General features: G+C 61.8%; 1 protein-coding gene across 9 annotated transcripts; it reads right to left on the bottom strand.

Moving 5' to 3' along the window:
* Positions 1 to 459: 459 nt before the first annotated feature.
* Positions 460 to 19,535, bottom strand: CDC42BPG (CDC42 binding protein kinase gamma). Of its 9 annotated transcripts, none has more exons than XM_086384967.1 (37): positions 18,592 to 19,535; positions 16,000 to 16,091; positions 15,828 to 15,911; positions 15,392 to 15,487; positions 14,835 to 14,983; positions 14,247 to 14,340; positions 13,833 to 14,033; positions 13,463 to 13,708; positions 13,044 to 13,123; positions 12,125 to 12,222; positions 11,957 to 12,037; positions 11,567 to 11,658; positions 11,287 to 11,466; positions 10,773 to 10,868; positions 10,513 to 10,637; positions 10,363 to 10,435; positions 10,052 to 10,158; positions 9,851 to 9,965; positions 9,487 to 9,635; positions 9,318 to 9,406; positions 8,991 to 9,043; positions 8,823 to 8,903; positions 8,661 to 8,720; positions 8,264 to 8,369; positions 7,858 to 7,991; positions 7,625 to 7,764; positions 7,443 to 7,524; positions 6,626 to 6,842; positions 5,684 to 5,746; positions 4,964 to 5,563; positions 3,845 to 3,942; positions 3,533 to 3,617; positions 3,307 to 3,427; positions 3,061 to 3,181; positions 2,811 to 2,934; positions 2,604 to 2,689; positions 460 to 1,668 (listed from the first exon to the last, which is right to left on the bottom strand). In XM_086384967.1, the coding sequence occupies exons 1-37, from the start codon at positions 18,749 to 18,751 to the stop codon at positions 1,612 to 1,614; spliced, it is 4,635 nt and encodes a 1,544-aa protein (XP_086241093.1). In that variant the 5' UTR covers positions 18,752 to 19,535; the 3' UTR covers positions 460 to 1,611. The 9 variants fall into 9 exon arrangements, with proteins under 9 accessions (XP_086241093.1, XP_086241099.1, XP_086241094.1 ...); XM_086384973.1 differs by having other exon boundaries at positions 10,776 to 10,868; XM_086384968.1 differs by having other exon boundaries at positions 8,823 to 8,900; positions 10,776 to 10,868.
* Positions 19,536 to 21,929: the final 2,394 nt, after the last annotated feature.

Below are 21,929 nucleotides of genomic sequence, written 5' to 3'. Positions count from 1 at the left end.
TTGCCCAGCTGACCTGGAGGTGATAACAGCTCCTCACTGCTGCCAGGGCTCAGGGCACCACCACTCCTTGGTCGGTTCCCCTGATGCTGCCCACACTTTTGTAAACTGCCCCTTCACTTATGACTTAAAAAAAAATATATATATATCTATTTGGCTGCCCTGGGTCTTAGTTAAGGGATGCAGGATCTTTAACTACAGCAGGTGGGATCTAGTTCCCTGACCCCGGATGGAACCCAGGCCCCCTGAATTGGGAGTTCACAGTCTTAGCCACAAGGCCACCAGGGAAGTCCCTGTCCCTTCACTCTTAAACTCTCATTTCCACCCCCCGTGTGAACATCATCTGATTTGTGAAGACACAAAAAGACAACCTGGTCTTTAACTGTCCCTGATCCTCTCCCTCCTCCCCGATCCCTCTGTTTTCTGAACCCCAGGAAGACAGATCCAGGCGGGGAGGCCAGCAGCTTACAAAGCTGTTTTTATTGGTTCTTACTGCCTCACAGAGCGTCAGGGTTGATCCCTCCCGGGCATATGGCATTTGAGAAGATAAATACTTATTTTGCCCCCTACTCAACCATAGGGGGATGTTTAATAAAAATAGTAATATAATAAAATAATAATGACTGTGATCAATAATAAAATGCTCCTATGATCCCCTAATACACAGGTGGTTGAAGCTTTGAGAAAAAGGACCCGTCCCCTTTCTGGGAAGGGCCAGAGTGTGCCTGGAGACCCAAAGGGTGCCCACCTCTCACCAAGTAGCCCTTATAAATACCCCCCATCCCACCCCTGGCTGGGAGTTTGCTTCCTCCTGGACGGATTAGATGACTAATGGATGCTAGCTGGCTCTTGGGGCCCCTCCCTCTTCCAGCCCCACTGCCTCCCTGCAGAGAGAAGGGGCCTGGGCCTGTGCTCTCCCAGCTCCCACTCCCTCCAGCCCTCTCCTTTGGCCTCTCTCTTCTCCATTGCTCGTCCTTTACCCTTCTCTCCTTCTCCTTCTCCTCTGGCTGGCTCTCACCTCCTTCCAATCACTATCCTCTCCTCCTGTACTTCCTTTCCTCCCTTGTGCCTCTCTCACCACCTTCACCGACATCCTCTCTCCTTCTCTACCTTGGCCTCTTGACCAGAGTCTGTCTTTCCTATCCTGCCCCTGAGTGGAGTCTGGGATACGCCCCTACTTGGCCTTGCTGGGCTTTAGTCCACAGCCAAGACCCCAGCTTGCTCCCAGGGGTCCAGCCTTTCTCTGTCCCGCATCCGGACTCTCATAGGCCTCCTGGGGCTTGGCCCTGGAGATGAGAACTTTGGCACAATCACCCCTGGACGATGGGGCAGAGGGGCCCCCAGAACAGGAGGGGGCCATCCTATTCCTCGTGGCTAGCACAGGTTGGGGTTGCGAGCAGAGGGAAGGGCAGGATGAGGGCTGGGAGTTAGACCCCCACCCCTATCCCGCCTGCAGGGGCCTGGAAACCCAGGCCACGGCTGCCCAGCCCAGACCCTCCCTGAGTCCAATTTCCACATGTCCCGGACCAGCCGGAGTTTGGCATTCCTCAAGCTCTCTGCTCCCTCATGTCTCTCTGGGTCCTGGGACTGGGAGTTGGGTCCTGCCAGAGGACATCAAGGGGAGCTCTCAGATTCAGGGGCTGGGGGGAGGCTCCGGGGTCGTTCTGAGACCTGGAGGGGGAAAGAAACAGAGTCAAGGTTGAAAGAGGAAGGCAGGACTCCTCTCTCACCAGGCCAGCACCTCTCAGAGGCTTTCCCAGGACCCATCCATTCATTCGCTCATTCTACATTCAATCAACAAATAGCCTTTACTCCAGGCAGAAGACAAACTTGACCCTCGCAATCAAGGACCTCATAGGAAAACTAGAGCACAGCAGGATCGACAAGGACAGGGTGGAGGGAGGAGGGTGCCAGAGGTGGCGCTGGCCCCAGGGAGGCAGTGACCACCTGACCAGGCAGCCAGGTGGCCTTTGGAGAAGGTGATGTCGGTGAAGAGGCTTGAGCTGGCCTGAGTCTTAATCAGGTGGAGGACGGGAAAGGGCATTCCAAGAGGAGCAGGGGTGATGGCAGGGGTAAGGGCCTGGAGGTGTGAGAGAACACGGCGGGTCCCAGGGCTTTGAGTGGCCTGCTGTGGCTGCAGTGGGGGTGGCAGATGGAGACAGAACTGGAGGGTGAGGGGATGACTTCCCAAATCTTAGATCTTCCGGGTCCCCAGCCAGAGTGGACTGCTCCCTCCCCTGACCTCCTGCCAGGCCTGTGCTTAGAATTCCAAGAACTCCCCTTCTGTGGTGCTCTCCTTTTGTTCCAGGCACCGTGCTCAGGTATCTTCACCTCACAAAGGTCTCATAACGATAACCTCATTTTACAGGTAAGACAAGCTCAGGGAGGCTGGGCACGTCACCTGGGGCCACAATGCTGAGACCGTCAGAGCCAAGACAGTCAGGCCTAGGCTGACCTGCTTCCAGGCAGGTGGAACCCACTAAGGGGTTAGACAGAGGGAGTCAGCATCTCTTAGCATCCAAGGCAGGTGTAGGCTCAGCTTGTTCTCTGGCCTCAGGTCCCAGCACGAGACAGAAGGGCCTGACTCTGAGCTGGAGGAGACTCACCTGTATCAGGGAGACTGCAGGGCTCAGAGATCCCTGGGGGCAGGACACAGACTCGCTGGACAGAGATGTCCAAGGCTTCCTCTTCACTGCTCCAGGAGCAGGATGAGCGAGGGGACGAAAATCCAGGGTCAGATTTGAAGCGTCCAAAGGGGGTGGAAACATGGGGGAGGGACGCAGAGGTAGTGGAGGCGGTGAGGCTGTCCTTACTGGGGTCTGCGTCTTTAGCGAGGCCGTCACTGCCCATGGAGACTGGGCGCCGCGAGGCCTCGGAGAAGCTGTGGGGCCGCTGCGGGCCAGAGCCGCGGGCACCTCGTCCCTTCACTTCCGCAGCCTGTTAGGGGACAGCGCGAAGGGCTGGGACCGGGTCACACGAACTGCACGTGGCCTGGACGTGCGGAGGTCCAGGGACCCAGGTAAGGAGAGGCTGCTGATGGGCTCCGGAGGACTCATAACTCACCACTGGGGGCAGGTCCCTGGCGCTGGGTCTCCCGTCAGCAGGGCCCACGTGCACCAGGTGGTTGAAGTTGGTGGGTGTTGAGATGAGCTTGGAGCGCACGAAAGGGTCCCTCAGCATCTCCCTACGGGGGTAGGGGAAGGGACGTGCGGGGCAAAGGTGACACCTCTCCAGGAAGGCGAGGCTTGGACTCGCCCCGCCCCCAAAGCGGGAGGCCCCGCCCACCCACCACCCAGGGCACAGGCGCACCTGCGCTGCTGCTGCAGCTGCTCCTCCGACACGCGGAAGAAGAAGCGGCGCTTGCTCTTGGTGCGGAAGAGCTGGCGCCGGCTGTTGTCCGTGAGGTTGGGGATGTCGAACTCGTCCTTCTCTGCCAGAGAAGCAGAGAGCTTGGCGGTGCTCCCAAGGCCCCACGGCCCCAGTCAGCTGGTGCTCAGGGTCACAACCCCTTCCTCCCACCTCCACATTCCCTCACCTGCCAGCGGGTTCCTGAGGTAGGTCAGACGGACCTTCTCGGTACCAAAGAGGAACAGGGAGCCCTCTGGGTTCAGGGGTCGCACCTGAGGCAGCAGGCGCAGAGGTCACACCATGTTATCCAACCGCACCCCAGTCCAGCCTCAGGGGCCTGGGCAGGCCTCACTTTTTAAATTTTAATTAATTTCACTGCATTGGATCTTAGTTGTAGCATGTGGGATCTAGTTCCCTGACTAGGGATTGAACCCAAGCCTCTTGCACTGGGAGCGCAGAGTCTTAGCTACTGGGCGATCAGGGAAGTCCCCGCACTCACCTTCTTGAGTGGCACGGTCTGGACCCATTCTGCCCTCCTCACATCAAACACATCGATGGCATTCTCGCTGAACACTGTCAGGTAGGGGGCCGCATAACCTGCATAGCCAGGGTGGGACGCTGTGCGGTGCAGCCCCAGGCAGGTCAGGCACCTCTCTGGGCTGTATCGTAGGGCACACCCTGTCACAGCACTGTAACTTCCACACCCCACCAAAGGTCCTCCTGGAGACTCTCTGGGTTGCCCCACCCAAGCTCCACGGCAAGTCAGAGATAAGGAACGGGGAGCACTCACTCTAAGCCATGTCAGGCCTGCTTGTATTTTTCCTCCTTTAATTCTCAAACAACTCTAGGCAGGTAATGTTATCGTCCCTAACTTACAGATGACGGAAACCCCAGAGCTAAGTCTCACTTTGTGGTGAGTGGGAGCTGGGAACTGGCCCCGGGCAGTCTGGATCCAACGCCTACACACCGAGTGTCTGTGCTGCACCCAACCCGCAGGCCCCACCCCAGAAGAGCGGCTGTGAAAGGAGCATTGTCCCTCTCTTCCAGCCTGTAGCCCAACACCTCAGCTACCTGTGGACGTTTGAGGCTCCCCTGATGCCGTCCACTCATTCATTCCTCCAAACATTATAGCCCCTGGGGGGTGCTTGCCTGGGCTGCGTGCTGGATGTGATGAAGCACTGCAGACCCCCCATGTACCAAACCAGTCATTGTAATAAGAACGTGCTGAGAGTCAGGGCAGAGATCTGAATGCAGGTGGGGGAGCACAAAGGAGCAAAGGACCGATGGTGCGGGGAGGAGTGTAAAAGCGGTAACGATATTGACAACAATCATGGGGTTCATTATGGAGGGCCCACTAGCTCTAGACCCTGGGGCTGGACTTGCAAACTGAAGAGGCGGCCAGTTACAAAGAGGACAGTAGTTCAGGCAGGGAAAGAGCTTGAATGAAAACAAGGTCCCGTGCAAGAGGAAGATGAAGGAAGATCCCATACAAGCCACCAAGGGTGTGTCAGGCAGGAGGGCACATACTGGCCTCCCAATCCAAACTCAGGAATTTGGGCAGGACCCTGTCTTCCTCTGATACCAGGCCCTACCCAGCCTGGCCCTCCACAGGCCTCACCCCAGCCCGTGGGCACTGCTGGCCACAGCAGCTCTTGCATGCGAGACTTGCGGCCGGCGCTGTCCACGTAGACCCCGGCGGTGGTGAAGAGCAGCAGGAACTCACTGAGGCTGAGCTCCACGGCGCCCAGGGCCTCACCCAGGCCCCCGCGGGACGGGGGCAGCTCCTCAGGCACAAGACCGGCCCCTAGCGCTAAAGGCGCTGCCTCGTTAAGCAGTGGGTAGAGGGCGAAGGTGCCAGCCGCACCCACGCACAGCCGATCGCCCAGGAGCCCCAGGCTCTGCACGGGCGCTGGTGCCTGCAGCTCACGGATGCGGCGCTGCCAGGGCCCTGGACCTGGGCCCAGCTGGTAGCAGAGCACCTGGCGCTTGACCGCCACACAGAGCACGGGGGTGCGGGCCTGCAGGATGCGCCCGGCCGCCAGGGCCTGGCAGCCTCGAGACTCGGGGATCTTGGTGCTGGCTGCCTCCACGTTCTCCAGCTCTGCCAGGGCAAAGAGGCGCACGCTGGGGCCTCGGCCACACAGCGCGACCAGAAGGCCCGCAGCAGGGCTCACGGCCAGCCGCTGCACCCGCCGGCACTCGCCCACCTGGAAGATGTCTGCGGGGTTGGCGAGGGAGAGTGTCACCAGCAGGTGGGTGAGGGGCGCCCGGGGCCCAGCCTCCTCTGTCCCTGGGGGCTGACTCCACCCAAGCCCACCCTGGCCCGGCCGGCGGGTACCGTTACTGTGCAGATGGATCACAAACAGCCCTTCCTCGGTGCCCAGAGCAAGCCGTTCCTGGTCTGGAGGGGGGAGGGAGGGGATCAGGGGTCAGGGGTCAGAAGGCCCATCTAGAGGCGGGAGATTGGGTGGTCTGCCTGCCCCTGCCAAGGACTCAGAGAGGACAGTCCCACTGTTCCTGGACCCTTCTGTCCCTGAGTCCAGACTGGCTCTAATGGGGAAGGGCCACAGGGGCCAGGAGTCAGGATGAGAGGCCTCTCCCACCCTGAGCTGTGGGATCTGGGGATAAGTCACGTCATCTCTCACAGCCTTGGTAAAATGGGGCTGATAATAGTACCTTTCTCACAGAGCTGCTGTGAGGCTGCAAAGAGATGAAGCATCGCAGGGTAAGCGTTAAGCTCACAGCCACCTCTGCTCAATAAACGCCCTTGTCCCCTGGCTCCAAGCTGACACAGGGGACTTGGAGGACGCAAGCCCTGTCTCCCGTGGCTCTGTCCTGAGTGACGGCAGGGAGAAGCCCCAGCCCCAGCTGCCGGGGGAGGCCAGGGAGCCTCCTCTCCTGTTCCCCAGCGGTCTGGTTCGGAGGCCCTGCTGTGCACCAGGCTCCTGGGTGAATGTAACAGCCCCACAGTGGATAGTGTGAGGCTCCCCCATCACCAGGCGGCTGCTAACAGCCTGGACGGGAACCTCCTTTATCTCTTACTAAAGCCTTGGGTCTTTACACTCACTCGTGATTCTTATGCAGAAAGGGAGGTGCAGAGAAATGGAGGGATAGAAGCTAGGCACCCCACCCCAGCCCAGGTCCCTCACAACCATGCCCAGAGGAGTGGCGAGGAGGACACGTGTGCAAGAGGGTCCACAGCCCTGGGCTGCAGGGACCGGGCAGTGACAGCGGCCTGAGTGACCGCAGCAGGCCGGCGCCCCCTCCGCATGAGGCTCACCAACGATGGCGGCGCAGAGCGTGTGCGGCAGCAGCGGCAGCCCGTTGTCGTAGGCCTCCTTGAGGGTGTACACGGGCCGGGGCCGGGGCCGCGCGTCCAGCAGCAGCCGTTGCAGCTCGCTCAGCACCTGCAGCCAGCGCTCCCGCTCGCCCTCACTCTCCGCCAGCAGCAGCACGGTGCATGTGGCAGGCGGCACAGTCAGCTGAGAGGCCGTCACCTACGGGCAGAGAGGGGGCACCCAGGCTGGAGGGCAGAGTGCCGGCAGCCAGCTCTCCTTCCTCCCGTCCCTCTGTCCATCGCTGAGGCCCTGGAGCACCAGGTGGGCCTGCCCAGTGCAATGTCAGGCGCTGGCTGGCAGCAGGTGATAAGCCAAGGCGGGGGGTGGTCAGACAAGCACAGGGACAACTCCAGAGCCTTGGGACCAGTGCCACCGAGAGGGCAGGACAGGGCCTCTCGGGAACACAGGGCGGGGCCCGCTCACCCAGGCTAAGCGTGAGAGACGAACTCCCAGGGGAAGAGACGTTTCTGCTGGAGCCTGGGGGACGAGTGGAGTAACCAGGAGTGTTCAAGGTCAGGGACGGGCAGGGAGCCGGCAGGGCCCTAAACAAGGCTGGGCACAGCCAGCTTCACGTATGGAAAACTCTGCACTGTGGGGTGATGTGTAGCCACACAGACAGGAATGGAGGCTACTGTAGCCATCCACGTGCAGGCGGGTGGGCAGGATGAAGGAGGCAGCCACAGTGATGGAGAAGAGCAGCTGGAGGGGGTCCACCACAGAGGCAGACAGAGGTCTGGCCCATCCCATCCCTGAACTCACCCTAAAGATGCGAGGCAGGTCCTTGGATTGGGCATGGATAACATCAGGGGCCAGGACAGGGGCGGCTGAGAACTGGGGGTCCCTGGGAGGTTCACGGAGCAGGTCAGAGGTCTGCTGGCCCCAGCCGCCCCCTCGACCCACTTGCCCCCCACCCCTGCCCCAAACCATGGCCTGACACCCACCTCAGATCCAGAGCCTGCAGGAGGGCCCCGCTGGCCGGGCTGAGCTTCGGGTCTGGGGCATCAAAGAGCAGCAGGCGCGAGTCGCTGAGGGCGGCGAACACTCGCTGCCAGCCCCGACGGACACCCGAGGGCCGTGGCACCTGGGGGAAGGCAGGCAGGCACAGAGTTCCCACTGGGCCCCGGCCGCCTGCCCGCCCACCCGCCCGCTCTCCCCTCCCCCAGCGCCGGCTCACCGACAGGAAGCCCTCGTAGGCGGTGCCCGTGCCCGTTTCGGGGTGCACTCCCAGGGCCGTGTGGAGGAGGGTAGGGGGCACAGGGCAGGGGGGGGCCTGTGGGGCACAAGTCGGGTGACAGAAGTAGCCGCAAACTGTGGGGAAAGGAGGAGCCATGAGGCGGGCGGGGACCACTGAGGAGCAGAGACCCCGGGCAGCCCCAGCCCAGCGCCCCACAGGCTGTCACGGCCCGGAGCCATCGCCAGTTCCCAGTAAAGAGAGAGAAGAAAAAACTGAGCAGTGGGAAATGTTGACGGGGGTGGGGGGGCGCCTGATGTGGCAGGATGGGGGCTGCTTCCCCTCCCCCCACCCGGGGGCTGTGGCTGGCGCAGGGGAGGATGGTGAGCTGGGGGGCTGAGGGTCTCACCGTCACAGCCCAGGCCCTGGCGGCCCAGGCCCAGCATCAGCGAGGTGCAGCGGAGACACTTAGTGGGGGATGGGAAGCTCCAGGGACGCAGCGTGTGTGAGCCGGGCTGGCGAGGGGGACAGGCCCATTACCCATGTCTGACCCTCACCCAAGGCCCCCGAGCCCCCCGCCTCCCCCAGGCCACCCCGAGATTCAGGCAAGACCACCGAATGAGCCAGGTGGCAGTGTGAACTCAGCGCTCCGAGGGGATCTGGCCGTACTCAAAACTCAGTGCCACCGTCACCATTCCCATCACGGTCTGCCGGCACGGGGTGGGGGGTGGGGGGAACCCCAAGCGGGACCTTGAAAACCCGGCAGAATGGCTCGGTGCCCCTGCCCCGCCCCACCGGGCACTGACCTTTGCAGGGGGACTTTCTGCAGGGGGTGTGGTGGCAGCAGGCGTCCTGGGGAACACAGCCTGCAGGGGAACCGAGCACAGGGAGAGGGTGGGGCCCGGCCCCCCCACCCCCGAGGCCCAGGCCCCCCACCACCCTGCCATGGGTCTCCTGCCTGTGCTCACCCCCAGCCGCAGGCTGCGGCGGCCCTCCGGCCTCAGCTCCAGCGCCTCTCCGGAGGTGCCTGCATCTTTGGCGGAATCCTTCTGGGGAACGGCACGGGGGCGGAATCAAGGCCACTGCCTGTGTCCTTCCCGGGGGTCCTCCCTGGCCAGCCCTGCACCCGTTCTTACCTCTGAGCCCCGGAAGGACAGGAAGGGAATCAGGGAGTTTGAAGGCTTGGTGTCTGCAAACAGAGGGCATGTGTCATGGGGGCCATGGGGTCCCTGTGCCATTAACACCTGTTCCTTACAAACCAGGGGCCAGGGCGGGGCCTCAGTTTCCACCCCAGTAAATGGGGGAGAGACTGCAGGCGGGGAAGGAGCGGGTGGTGGCATACAGCGGGGGCTCAGTAAGCACTAGCTAACAGCGGGTTAGGCAGCAGAGCCAGGCTGATCCCCCTGGTGACCTGGAGAGGAGGTCTTGCTCCGGGACAGACAGGTGTGCGCTTGGCTACTCACCCGGCGGCCCACGCGCCCGCAGCTCCTCCCGCAGGGTCGCCAGCTCCTGCTGCAAGGCCTGGTGCCGCTTCTCGGCCTCCTGCAGACGGCTGGGGAGAACCGAGTGGGTGCTTGCCACAGGCCTCCGCCTGCGTCCTGGGCCCCTCGCCGCGCCGGCCCCTGCCCTCACCTCTCAGCCCGCAGCTGGGCCTCCTGCGCCTGCGTCAGCCGCTCCTGCAGGCCCTGCTTGGCCCGGATCTCGGCCTCCAGCGCTGACTGCAGCTCCAGCCTGGCTGACGCCTCCATCTTCTGCAGCCTCCGTGCCTTCCACTGGTGGTCCTGGTGGCCAGGGGGCATCAACGTGCAACGCCCCCAGGGTCGGGTTGCCGCTGAGGGCCCCCCACCCCCACACCACCTGGCCAGGCTCAAAGCCCCGCCTCTGCTGAGGGCCGGCGGGAGCTTAGGCAAGTCCCTGATCTTCCGTGAGCTCAGTGTCCCTACATGCGGAGTGCGGCTCCCAGCACCCCTCCCCTCCGGGTGTTCCCGGGGCTCACCAGCGGCCGGGAAGGGAGAGTCTGGGTGCCCACGTTCCGCAAGGACTCCAGCTCCTCGGCCATCTTGGTGGCCAGGGCCTGCAGGTAGCCTCTTGACACCTTCTCATCATTCACCCTGATCAGGAAGGGGGCTCAGGGTCAGAGGCTACAACCTCAGTGCTGCCCGGGCCCAGCCCCCACCCCCAGTCCCCAGGCACCCACCAGCTGAGGATGTCGGCGATCTGGGCCTCCCAGTTGCTCTCCGTCTCCCGCCGCTCACCTTCCAGCCTTTGCTTGCTCTGCTGTTCCCGCTCCAGCTCTTCCATGAGCTGGGAGGGAAGGAGATTCAAGAGACACAGATGAGCCACGTGGGAAGCGGGGATCAGCCCCCAGCCCTGAGCCTGCCCATGTCCAGCCTGGCTCACCCACCCCATCTGGCCCACATCCCTGGCAGCTGTGCCCACCCACTCAGCTGGCTCCCTGCCTGTTCCCCCATCTCCGGGTCTCTCTGACCCTCCGTCTGCACCGCTCACCCGCTCCTGCTCCTGGCTCAGCCGCCGGTTCTCCTCCTGCAGCCGGCACAGAACCTCCTCCTTGCTGCTCGGCCTGCAGGGGAGAAGGAAGACTCGGTGACCCCCTGGCTCGGCCCCCGCCCTGTCCCCTGCCCCGGCTGCCCAGCTCACCCCTGGCCGTGGGCCTGCTCCAGCTGTGGACGCAGTGCGGCCACCTCCTGCTTCAGCTGTGTCTCCTGGGGCCTGCCACCCTCAGGTGACCCTGTGCCGTTGGTCTCAGAGGCGGTGTGGAAGGTCTAGAGGGTGTGGAGAGGGGTCAGGGCAGGGGTCCAAGATGCCATGACCTAGTCTACCCCTGGGGCCTGGCCCTGACAGACCCTGAATGGGGTCAGGATAAGAGAAATGGCACTGGGGACAGGGTAAGGCCTCACCACCTTGACCTGGGGAGACGCCTTCTCTGGGCTTCGTTCCCGCTGTCTCTGGAGCTGAGTCACCTCTCGCTTCAGGGCGGCCACCTGAGCTTGCAGCTGGGATGGGGTGCAGAGTCAGCCAATGCTGACCCTGTCCACCCCAACTCTTTTTTTTTTTTTTTGTGGCCGCTCCCCACAGCATGTGGGATCTTAGTTCCCTGACCAGGGATTGAACCTGTGCCCCCTGCATTGGAAGCGTGGTCGTAGGCACTGGACCTCCAGGGAAGTCCCTGTCCACCCCAACTCTTGACTTTGCTCCAGATTCTCGGGCTTTGCTGGCCGCAGCAGGAGTAGAAGGGGTAGACCCCTGCCCACCCTACCTGCTCCCTTGCTCAGGCCTCGGCCAGCCACAGTGGGCATGCAAGGCATTTGGTGTTCCCAGCACCTCAAACCAAGCTCCCCAGGCTTCCTCCCGCCACATCAGGCGTCATGAGGGCAGGGCGCTGTTGCTGTCCCCCCCCACACCATCATTCACCCTGCTCTGGGCATCGTGGGCTTCCTCCAGCTGGGAGTTCAGGGCTTGGGTCTGGTTGGCCATGGCCGCCTCTCTCTCCTGGGCCTCCTGCAGCTTCCGGAGCAGCTCCTCCTGCCGCCCCTTGGCCTCACGAAGTTCCCGCGCCTGTGCCTGCTGCCCCGCCCGAGCCTCGGCCAGCTCCTGGGGTCCAGGTGGGCGAGGGGAAGGCCAGCCAGAAGTTAGGGCATGGTCCTCCTTAGCACCCAGCCCTGGGCCACTCACCCATCTCACCACACCCCACCTGGAGGAGCTGGTCTCTCTCCTGCCGCAGGTCACTGTCCTGGCCTGGGCTGCCAGCCGGACACCCGTCTGCCTTGCTGTCCCCCAGCGTCTCTGCCAGGAATTGTCACTGAGACCTGCACGTACAGCCTCAGCCAGGAGCTCTACCTGCAGTGTCTCACGGAACCCTCACCCCAGCTTGGTTCGGGGCAGGGGGGCAGGGGGTGGATCTTCTCAGCCCATTTTCTACACACAGACTCAGAGATTTTAAGATATTTCCTTAAGATCACACAGCACGTACAGACCCAGGGACAGGACTGGAACCCAGGTTGGACTCAGGTGTGCTGGGAAACCAGCTCAGCCCCCAAGGTGAGGGGAGAGGGGAAGAGACGAGGTGCTGGGGGCAGGGTACCTGACAGCCTGTCCTGTAGAGTCTGCATTTCCTTCCGCAGCTGCTCCAGCTCCCGATGGTCCGAGGGGGTCTGCAGAGCCTCTGCAGTGTGGGGACACCCGTAACATTGAGGAGCTTGTCCTGCGGCAGGGCAAACCCACCCTGCCCAGGCCCTGATGGCACCTGTACCTTGGAGCTTCCGGCTCAGCTCCAGCTTCTCCTGCTCCAGACAGCGGAGCTTCCGCTCCAGGGGAGCCAACTGCTCAGAGCTGCTCTCAGGGCCAGGACTGGGGAAAGCAGAGCAACACAAGTTGGCAGAGAACCATCCCCCAGCCTCCTCCATCTTTCTTCATCCAACATTGATTCATCTAAGAAATGCCCACTGCGCACCAGCTCTGTACCCAAGTCTGGGCTCTGGGCTGGGAAGAGAGACAGAGGAGACCACACCTTGCCCTTAGGAGGCCCCAGGCAGGTACCATGGGTGGTAGCCAGGACAATGGTTCCAGAGTCCCCTGGGCCCTGGTTCCACAGCCCTGGCCCTTATTGTGTGTGTGACCTTGAACAATAACCTAATGTATCAAGGTCTCAGTTTCCCCACAGGAAAAGGGAGGTGACGCTAGGGGCTCTTGCAAGAGCTGTCAAGAGAACTCAGTGGTATGGGCCCAGGACATAAGGAGCACTCTATGAATAAGGGTGAGAGGCATCTGCTTATACTTCACAGTTCCCACTCCCCCAGGGCCTCGCTGCAGTCTCAGGCCAGCCTTACAAGTGGAACTGGGCTGAGAGCATCTACCCATTTTACAGAGGTACAAAGTGAGGCTCAGGGAGCAGCACTAGATCTCTGGATCTGAGTCCACTACACACCCAACCTGCCATGGAGGGTCCCATGAGGAACAAATACTGGGGCAGAACCCATAGGGGTCATGGCCTCACCAGGACCTTGAGGACATGAAGGGTTGTCCTACTGGGGGCTCAGAGCACACTTCCTGAGCATCTGTCTCATGTGGATACAGGTGGGGCATTCAGTCACTTTCCCGGGGTCCTGATGGGCTGCGCTCCCAGTGTTCTCCAGGCCAGGCAGCCCTCCAGGTGTATGAGGACTACTCACCTGCCTGAGGTGTAGGTGAAGCCCACGAATGGCAGGTGGTGGCCTAAGAAGGTCCCATGGGAGGGTGGCGGCAGGGTTCCCTGCAGAAAGTGGGGAAGGAGAGTCAGAGTAAGAAGTACAGCTCCAGGTGGAGGTTCGAGACCCAGGAGCCCTCAAAAGACTACAACTCCCACAAGTCTTTGAGGTTCTGGCTGCACAGGTGCTGCTGGGAGTCTTCTTATAGGATGTCTGGATGACAGGATGACACTTGTGGTCAAAGATCCTTCACTTGGCACAATCCACTTCAGTGCAGGTGAACCAGCCCAGGTGAACCGTAACTCCCATGGGCCTCCCATCCCCAGCCCAGCAACTGCTTTGGGGAACTTTGCGGGGCAGGGGAGGGTCCCGCAGCCACTGCTGCTGTGGGTCCCTCCACTCACTGGATGGTTGAGGGTGTCGTCGTCCACATCGAAGTTGGAGGTGTCCATGGGCCCGCGCAGCTCGGGGATGTAGGGGGCAGTGCTGGTCGCCAGCCTCTCCCAGTCCACGCCTTCAAAGAAGGGGTGGTTCCGGAAGTCGTCCAGCCCTCTGCGGCCCAGACGCTCCTCCTGGCGGCACAGCAGCTGGCGGATCAGGTCTTGGGCGCTGGCTGGCACGTCGGGCACGTCGGGGAACTGCAGGTGGTCCTGAGGTCCCGGGGGACGGGTGCAGGTGAGTGTCTGGAATCCTACCCCCACCCAGGGCACCTCCAACCTCACAGCCTCAGTAGTCCCACGGCCCGCCCAGAATCCCAGGGCCTGGCAGCCAGACCTCGTGGTTCATGATCTTGCCGTAGGTTTCCACCAGAGATTCAGCATAGAAGGGCGTCTCCCCGAAGAGCAGCTCATAGGCACAGACCCCCAGGGACCACCAGTCGCACTGTGGGCCGTAGTGGCCCTTGCCCTCCTCCATGGCCTGCAGGATCTCAGGGGAGATGTAGTCGGGTGTCCCCACCGCCACCGATGAGTCCACCTGTGGGTGGCGCCACAGACACGGCCTCGCATTTGGGCCCAGCTCCCCCATTCCCCAGGGCTGGACGGGCCCAGTGCCCCGACCTGGGTCCTAGGCTTAGCCCTTCCTTCCCCTGGGAGTCTAATGCCGCTCACACCAGGCCTGGTGCCTCCTGCTCCCCTGGGAGCTCTCCCAACCGGGTGTCCTCTGTCCCACGTTGGGTGGGGTTCTTACCATGCCACTGTTGTTGAGACGTAGGCAGGAGCCAAAGTCGGCCAAGCGGATGTGCCCGTTCATGTCCAGCAGGATATTGTCTGGCTTGACATCCCTGGGGGAGGGCAGTTAGAGTGATCTGTGAGTGTGGATATGCATTTAGGTACATACCTGGGTGTGTGAGTGCATGCGTGTGCACACACCAATGTGTGTATGCTCACACTTTGTTCCTGCATGTGCTGGCGTGTGAAGAGGGGAAGGATGGTGGTCAGGCCTCCTGGCTCCCAAGAAGGAAGAAGGTGGTTAAGTTGGGAGAGGGACCCTTAGAGGCAGCTGAGTGTGCCGTGGGGGACACAGGAGCCAGACTCCCCCAGTGTCACCCACTGGCCGAGTCACCGCGAGCCAGGTGCTTACCCGTGCTAAGCCCTGACTTGCTCATCTATAAAATGGGACGATGGTAGCTCCCATGACACAACTTTTGGGGTGGGAAGAGTCACAGGTTCTCTGCATACGAAGCACCCAGCACAGGATTTGGCACATATATGCTCAGCTGTCCTCAGAGCTGTCAAGAGAGGCTGGCAAAGACAGCAGGGGCTTTGGGGGCCCCACCTGTGGACATAGCCCAACTGATGCAGCGAGTGGATGGCCAGCACCATCTCAGCCAGGTAGAACTGGGCCAGCTCGGGCGGGAGGCGGTCTTCAAAGCGGCTCAGCAGAGTGAGGAGGTCCCCTCCAGCGTAGTAATCCATCACCAGGTACTAGATGGTGGTGGGTTGGGGGCAAGAATCAGATAGGGGGGCACCTGTCTCCCACACACCTCACAGGGGTCCCGCAGGGCTCTGGAAAGGCAGGGCCGTGTCTCCCAGCAGCTCTGGGGCAGCCAGCTCTCAGCCAAGGCTCAGGCAAGAGGCTCCAGGCCTGAGCTGGTGGGGAGTGGAAGTTTCTTGGACCCAGGAGGAGGGGTCTATCTCTCCTTGGACCAGAGCTTCTGGCCCCCAGGGATGGCATCACTGACTCAATGGACATGAGTCTGAGCAGACCCCAGGAGCTAGTGAAGGACAGGGAAGCCTGGTGTGCTGCAGTCCATGGGGTTGCAAAGATTCGAACACAACTGAGTCAGTGAACCACCACCACCACCCCTCCTCCAGCTTTCTGGGCATCCTCACCAGATACTCCTCATCTTGGAAAGCATAATGCAGAGCGGTCACCCAGCGGCTGTCCCCCTTCACCAGAACATCCCGCTCCTCCCGGAAACAGGCCGTCTGTAACAGTTTGGGGAAACAGGGGGTGGGGGGGTTGGGATCAGAGCCCAGGAACCCCACCTTGCCAGTTCAGGGGATGGAGGAAGACTCAGTAAGGCTAGGAATGGGGATCAAGGTCGCCTGTGTTAGCCTGAGCCTCAGTGTTATCATAAGAAAAATAGAACAACCCTCCTTTTACTAAGAAAGGCTTCTTGTGCGGAAGGGATGGGAGGAACCCATGCTGCTGGGGGTGGATCCTCTGCCTGTTTGGCAGCCATGCCCGGCCACTCCCCCTGCAGGTCTCAGAGGCCTGTAGACTCCCCCTGCAGGGACCCCAAGTTCCCCCGGACCCAACACTGACCTCGGCCCGCTTCAGCATCTCCCACTTGTGCAGCATTTTCATGGCAAAAATCTGCCCACTGTCCCTCTGCCTCACCACAGCAACCTGAGGCCACAGAGAGCACCAGGGTTACGCCGGTCTGGGGGCAAACACCTTTTCCTCCCCCCTACCAACTCAAGGGCCATCTGCTCACCTCCCCGAAGGCCCCTCGGCCGATCACTTTCAAGATCTCAAAGTCGTCTCTCTGCAGCCGCAGCTCTTTCACCTTTGCTACGAAGGGACTGACTGAGGGACAGAGAGTGGGGCTCAGAGAGCCTGTGTGGAGGGCCCCGGCTCCGTCTCACCTGCCCTCCCGCGAGGCCAGGGCAGGGATGACCTCCCCAGCAATGGCCTCTGGCCAGGGGGTTGACAGGAGCTGCAGCCCATTCAGCCATGATCAGGAAGCACAGAAGGTGCGGTGCTGGCTCTGCTGACCACCTGGCCCCTGGATCTCCCTGAATCCACGGTTCCCAGGTGGCATCTGTCCCAGGGGCTGATGGGATGTGTAGTCCTCCCCTGCCTGGGGGCTGATCCTGACAGGCCAGGTCACCCTGGAATGATGGGGATACCATTCCCACCCCCAGCCTGCAGTCCTTGGCCCCTGAGCAGGACCAGGCCAGAGCCTGTCTTGGGAAACTGGACTGGCAACATTCCTTGTCCCTGGAGAGGCTTCTATGCCACCAAGGAGCTGTGGGTCCCTTGTAGGCACAGAAGTACCTGGGTGGAGTGAGGCCTGGGGCTGCCCTGGAGGGCAGGTAGGGCACGATTCTGCGGGGCTCTGGGAAGGCAGGCTCTGTGCTCCCCGAGAGGGGCCTCCTTGGTCCGGAGGTACAGAGAGGTCTGCCTGGGTTCACACAAGACTCAACAACAGGGCCAAGACACCTTTTCTGGCACCTGATGCTGGCACCTGAGGGCGTGAGCACTCGGGATTTCCTCCAGGCCTGAGAAGCCCTATGACTCTGAACCCTGCCTCCCTCTCTGGACAAGGCCTGTACCTGGCCAAGCACCTCCTCCTTACCGTCAGACACTCCCCGAAAGGACATCTCCAGCCACTCCCTGGCCCTTCCCAGGCCTGGAGGAGCCCCATGCCTGGGGGAGGAAATTGGGGCCTGGAGACTTAGGGAGGTGAGGGGGAGCAGCTGGGGTCAAGGGCGCTACGGTCTAGGCTCCCTGCCTCAGTTTCCCCCTGCCAGCAGGTACACTCCCTGCCAGCTGGGCAGGTCTGTGGGCGGGACAGAGAGCTGCTCCACAGGTTTATCAGGCAGAACCCCCGCAGCAGGGGTGGTGTGGAAACCTCATTACAGAAATAAATTGTCTCTTTCCTGGGTCTGTGTGTGTAGCTGGGGAGGAGCAGCTGCAGGCCTCCAAGGGGGAACCTGAGGTGGGGGCAGCTACCCATCGACCAGATGGGAGCCGAAGCCTGGGGCCCAGAGCCAGGAGGACCCAGGCCCCCAAGACAGGCTGCCCAGTCCCCTCGCCACGCTGCAGGGATGGGGGCTTTGGGCGGGAGCAGGGACAAGTTGAGGCAGGAGCAGAGTGAGTCACCGCCCTGCGAGTCACCTCAGGAGATGTCAACAGACAAGCCCCCACGCCGGGGTCCACGGCGAAGGTGCCAGAGGCGGGCAGGGAGGAGCACGTGGGCATCACGGGGGTGATGACAACACGGTCAGACACACACACACACGGTGCAGGAGTCCCGGGGGGAGAGGCGGGCAGCACAGCCAAGGGCCCTCTGACCGCCCTCTGCCTAGAGGAAGGCCTGGGGCACGTCTCACAGGCCCCCAACCGTGCCAGGCCTGCCCAGAGCTCAGGCATACCAGGAATGCTAGTCGTCTACTGGGCAAACACTCACCTCACCCCACCCTTCGAGCCAGGCCCCGGTGGCCTTCCCCCATGGCCCCACCAGGTGTAACTAGACAGCCCTGGGGGCTGGCACTGGCTTCAGGGTCATCTGAGGCCAGCCACTCCTGGTGACTCAGGTGAGTCAACCCCAGGAAGGGTGCAGACCCACCTCCAGCCTGGCCCCCTTCCCCAACCTGGGGCACAGCCCTCAGGAGGCCTGGTCAGCCGCTTGCCCACAAAGGGTGCCTGGGCCCAGTCTTGGACGGTCCTGTGTGTGGGTAAGTGTAAGAGTGTGTGTGTGTGTGTGTGTGTTTGTGTGGTGGGAGTGGGGGATGCTACAGAGCTGTGAGTGAATGTAGACAAGTGTGTATCAGAGCCAGCGTGGGTGGGGTGGTCGGCAGGGCTCCCTGGGTCCCTCCAGGAGCTGAACGTGTGTCTCAGTGTGTCCGTGGAAGGTGGGAGCCAGAGAAAACGTACGTGTCAGTGAGTCCCGTGCACAAGGGTCTCCATGTGAGAGTGCGTTCTCACGGGTCCTGAGGTGACTGTGTGAGCGTGTGTTGTGTACATGTGTCTGGAGTCTCCACCTGGCACCAAGTTTCTGTGTGTCTGTGTGTGATGTGTGTGGGGCCCACGTGCCAGGTTCTGGGAGTGGGAACGAGTGTGTGGGTGAATCTGAATGGCGGTGAAGTACGCAGGTGAAGGAAAGGGCCGGGGTGGGGGTCCGGTGGCACGTATCAGGGCCAATGCAGGTCATCTAGGATGGGGTGGGGGCGCCTGAGAGAGTGCGGCTCCTCACAGGAGGGTCTGCGAGCAGGGAGCACGGAGGCAGAGGCTCCCTTCGGGGTGTCCCTCTGTGCACCTCCCACCCACCCCCGCCCCCCACGGTCCCGCCCGGGCCACTCACCCCAGCTCAGGAACTGCGCCACATTGCGCTCCCGCCGCAGGGGGGCGCTGCTGAGCTCGTGGTGCAGCCCCAGCAGCAGATCCAGGAGGCCGTCGAGCCCCGGGCCGCCGCCGGCCTCGCCCCGCGCCAGCCGCTCCAGCGCGCGCAGCCGCCGCTCCATGGCTGCGGCCGGAGCCCCGAGCCCGGGCTAGAGTCGGGCCGCTTGCATGCCCGCCCGTCGGTCCGTCCGTCGATCAGTCCGCGGATCGGTCCGCGAGTCCTCCCCCCACCCTCCCGCCCTCCCCGCTGTCACCGTCCTCCGCTGCCGCCCGCGCGCCCTCACCTGGACGCCGCTCCCCACCCTCCGCCCCGCCCCCCGACGGACGGGCAGGTGTGCCCGGGCCAATGGGAGACGGGACTGGAGGTGAAGGTGGGAGGGCGGAGGCGCGCGGGGGCGGGGCCAGCTCCCGGCCAGGAAGTGGGGGGGCGGGCCCCGAAGAGTAACTCCTGGGCGGGGCGGAGCAAGGAGAGGGGTAGGGGAGGGGTAGGGGAGGGGTAGGGAAGGGGTGGGGGGGTCCCATCACATCCCGGACAGGAACCCGGTCCTCTCGCGGCCCCAGCCCCAGCCTCTCCAGGGCCCTCGCCGGCGCCTGTCCTACTAGGTGGGGGATGCCCAGGGCACTGCAGCTCCCCTCGCCCCCTGGGGCAGGGGCAGCCTCTCCGGAGAGCCTGCCCTCTCAGCGAGGGGAGAGGGGCTGGGGACGCCTGCGGCCCCGAAGCCGGATGGGAGTTGTAGTCCGCTCCCTCCCTGGGATACCGGCCTCTTGGCATACCCCCCCACCCCCTGGCTAGTTTCTGATTTCATTTTGTTTGTATCGTTACGGCCGACCTGGGAGACGGGTAGGTGAGGCAAGGATGCTTCCACCCATTTGGCAGATGACGCACAGGCTTGGGAAAGACGAAAGTGAATTGAGGGACTGAGGGGTGAGGAAGCCCCAAAGCTAGATCCTGGAGTGGAGTTGGCCTGATAATGTTACCATAGCTTTTTAAGCTTGGGCGGCCCGCCTGGAACGTGAGGACGAGGGCCAAGGAGAGGTCGAGGCTGGGCCGGAGGAGGTGGGAGAGGGGAGGGTCGGACTGTCCGGGGATATTTCTGACTTCTGCCCAGCTGTCTCCAGCTGGGCTGGGCTAGACGCCATGGGGACATGGGGCTGTCCAAGAGGAGGGATCAAGGGGTGGGGCATTTTAGTGGCTTCAGACAACAAATTCTTCCTTTAAAAGATCTCTTTGGAGATTTGCCTGCCTCCTCGGTTTCTCCGTGTTGAGCGGGGAGCCGCTCTGTGAAGGTCTGTGGAGCTGGACTGAACATCCCCGGTAGCACACAGAGGGGGTTCCTTCGCAGTCTCCCATCTGCTCTGCTCAGAGACCTGCCCTGGGGCAGGGCCAAGGTCTGTGCAATGCTCTGTCTCTCCCAAGTCAGTCAGGTGGGGGAAGGGAAGCCAGGATTCAAAGCCAAATCTGGGGATGCTGTCATTGCCTCTGTGTCTCCTGGGACGGGGCAGGAGACAAGGATCGGAGGCCGTGTTGAGCACTCCTGGCTCTTACCTAAGGCGGGCTAGGCTTCCTTAAAGGCCAGGGCCTGGGAAGGGCTCCCAGGAAGGGTTTTCACCCTCTGTAGCCACAGGGGGGAGCCAGAGACCAGAGGAGGGCCCCGTGCTCAGGACAGGACCACGTTCCATTTCCTGGGGAGTAAGACATGATGCTGGGAAAGATTGAAGGTGGGAGGAGAAGGGGATGATGGCATCACCAACTCGATGGACATGAGTTTGAGTAAGATCTGGGAGTTGGTGATGGACAGGGAAGCCTGGCGTGCTGCAGTCCATGGGGTCGCAAAGAGGTGGGCACGACTGAGTGACTGAACTGAACACACAGGGTGAGGGTCCTGGGTGGAATAAGGGCCATTCCTCCTCTGACCCCTTTTGGACACCTTGATCTCCGCACCCCGACTATGGCCCCCAGGGTCAGCACTTAAGGACCAGCCTGAGGTGAGGCCTCTGGGTCTAGCTCACTCCCTCTGTGACCTTTAGCCTCTCTGAAAGCCAAGTTCTCAAACAAGTCCATCCCCCAGCACTTCAGACTCCATCCCCACAGTACAGAAGAGGGAAAAACTGAGCCCCAGACAGCAAAAACTGAGTTCTGCTGGGGTCTTCATGGGGACTGGCACTGGGGACTCCCCGCCCATCAGGTACATGGTTCTATTTGGCCCTGTATTTGCTTTTTTGTCACATCCTTGTTTCAAGCTTCAGTTTCCTTGTCCATGAAAGGGGGTCAGGTCTGACTCTGTCCATTCCTTTGCAGTTTTAAGGCCAGAATGCCCCTCAGGACCCATTCCGTGTCTGAACCCCTCTTCTGGCCTCGACAAGCAGCCAGTCCTCCCTTGCTGTCAGAAACAGCTCTGGCACATGGGCCTACTTTGCCCAGCAGATCTGTTCTCTGACCCTGTGTGTGGCAAGGACCCTGGCCCAGCAGGTGGGTGCTCCATAGAGGTGGGAGTCTGAGCAGGAGTCCTCTGCCATCTCCGACACTCTGGTCACTGCCTCCTGTAGGGCCACCTGTTCCCTACATAACCTCTCTCCCCTCTGAGTGCCCTTGGCATCGGAGTGCTGGCATTAGCTCTCATTCAGCCCTGGGGGCAGCAGACCTTGCATTCCTATGGTGCTTCTTAGCATTTCAAAGTGAATGTAGATCTGTTATCTTCACTAGGGCCCTGCCAGAGAAGGGCGTTAGTAATGCCCTCCCTCATTAACAGATTGCTATCTTGAGGCTGGGAAGGTGAGTGGCGGCTGGTGCTCCTTACCCAGGTACCAGGCCTAAGCCAGTGTCTGGCAGCAGAAGGGCAGTGTGTGGCACTCAGACTCTGGGGACAGGGGACAGGAAAGGCCAGCCTGCACTGGACTTGATGTGTGTAGGCTTCTGAGAAGGGTCTTAAATGGTTAGAAAAGGAAACTGTCAGTTTAATGACCCTCGCCTGGCAGAAGGGACTGTTCAGATAAGGGAGGGCCCCAAGAGGACGAAGGCAGAGCCCAGTGCAAACGAGTGGCAGGGAACCCCAGTTTTCTGATCCCCACAGAGCATAGCCCTCTGGGTCTGGGAGGGGCCCAGACACAAGGCAGGCTTCTGGCTCACATCCGCACCCACTTTTTAGGCCTCCCAGCCCTGATCTGTGGCACCCTTTTCCCCAAGGCCAAGGTCCAGCTTGGTGACTGAGATAAGCCTCTCCCAGCCCTACTCCCAGAAGCGCCTCTCAGCAGATGCCCCGCAGGTAACTAGAATGGCAAGCTACCCCTGCCCTTGGCCGC

This window comes from Bos grunniens, chromosome 29 (genome assembly GCF_055505025.1).
Source record: "Bos grunniens cultivar Pamir isolate PY7600 chromosome 29, Bosgru_T2T1.0, whole genome shotgun sequence".
NCBI lineage: Eukaryota > Metazoa > Chordata > Mammalia > Artiodactyla > Bovidae > Bos > Bos grunniens.
Note: the sequence above shows the minus strand (reverse complement) of the source record. Positions and strands in the feature narration are given on the sequence as shown.

Bases quoted from the DNA above. Each gene is read 5' to 3' on its own strand.
- CDC42BPG (XM_086384964.1), bottom strand. From the start codon at position 18,751: ATGGAGCGGCGGCTGCGCGCGCTGGAGCGGCTGGCGCGGGGCGAGGCC. The intron at 10,638-10,772 runs GTGAGGCCTTAC...CACACCCTCTAG, and splicing joins CGTCTCCCCAGGTCAAGGTG to ACCTTCCACACCGCCTCTGA. The intron at 8,721-8,822 runs GTGAGCACAGGC...GTTCCCCTGCAG, and splicing joins GCCGCAGCCTGCGGCTGGGG to GCTGTGTTCCCCAGGACGCC.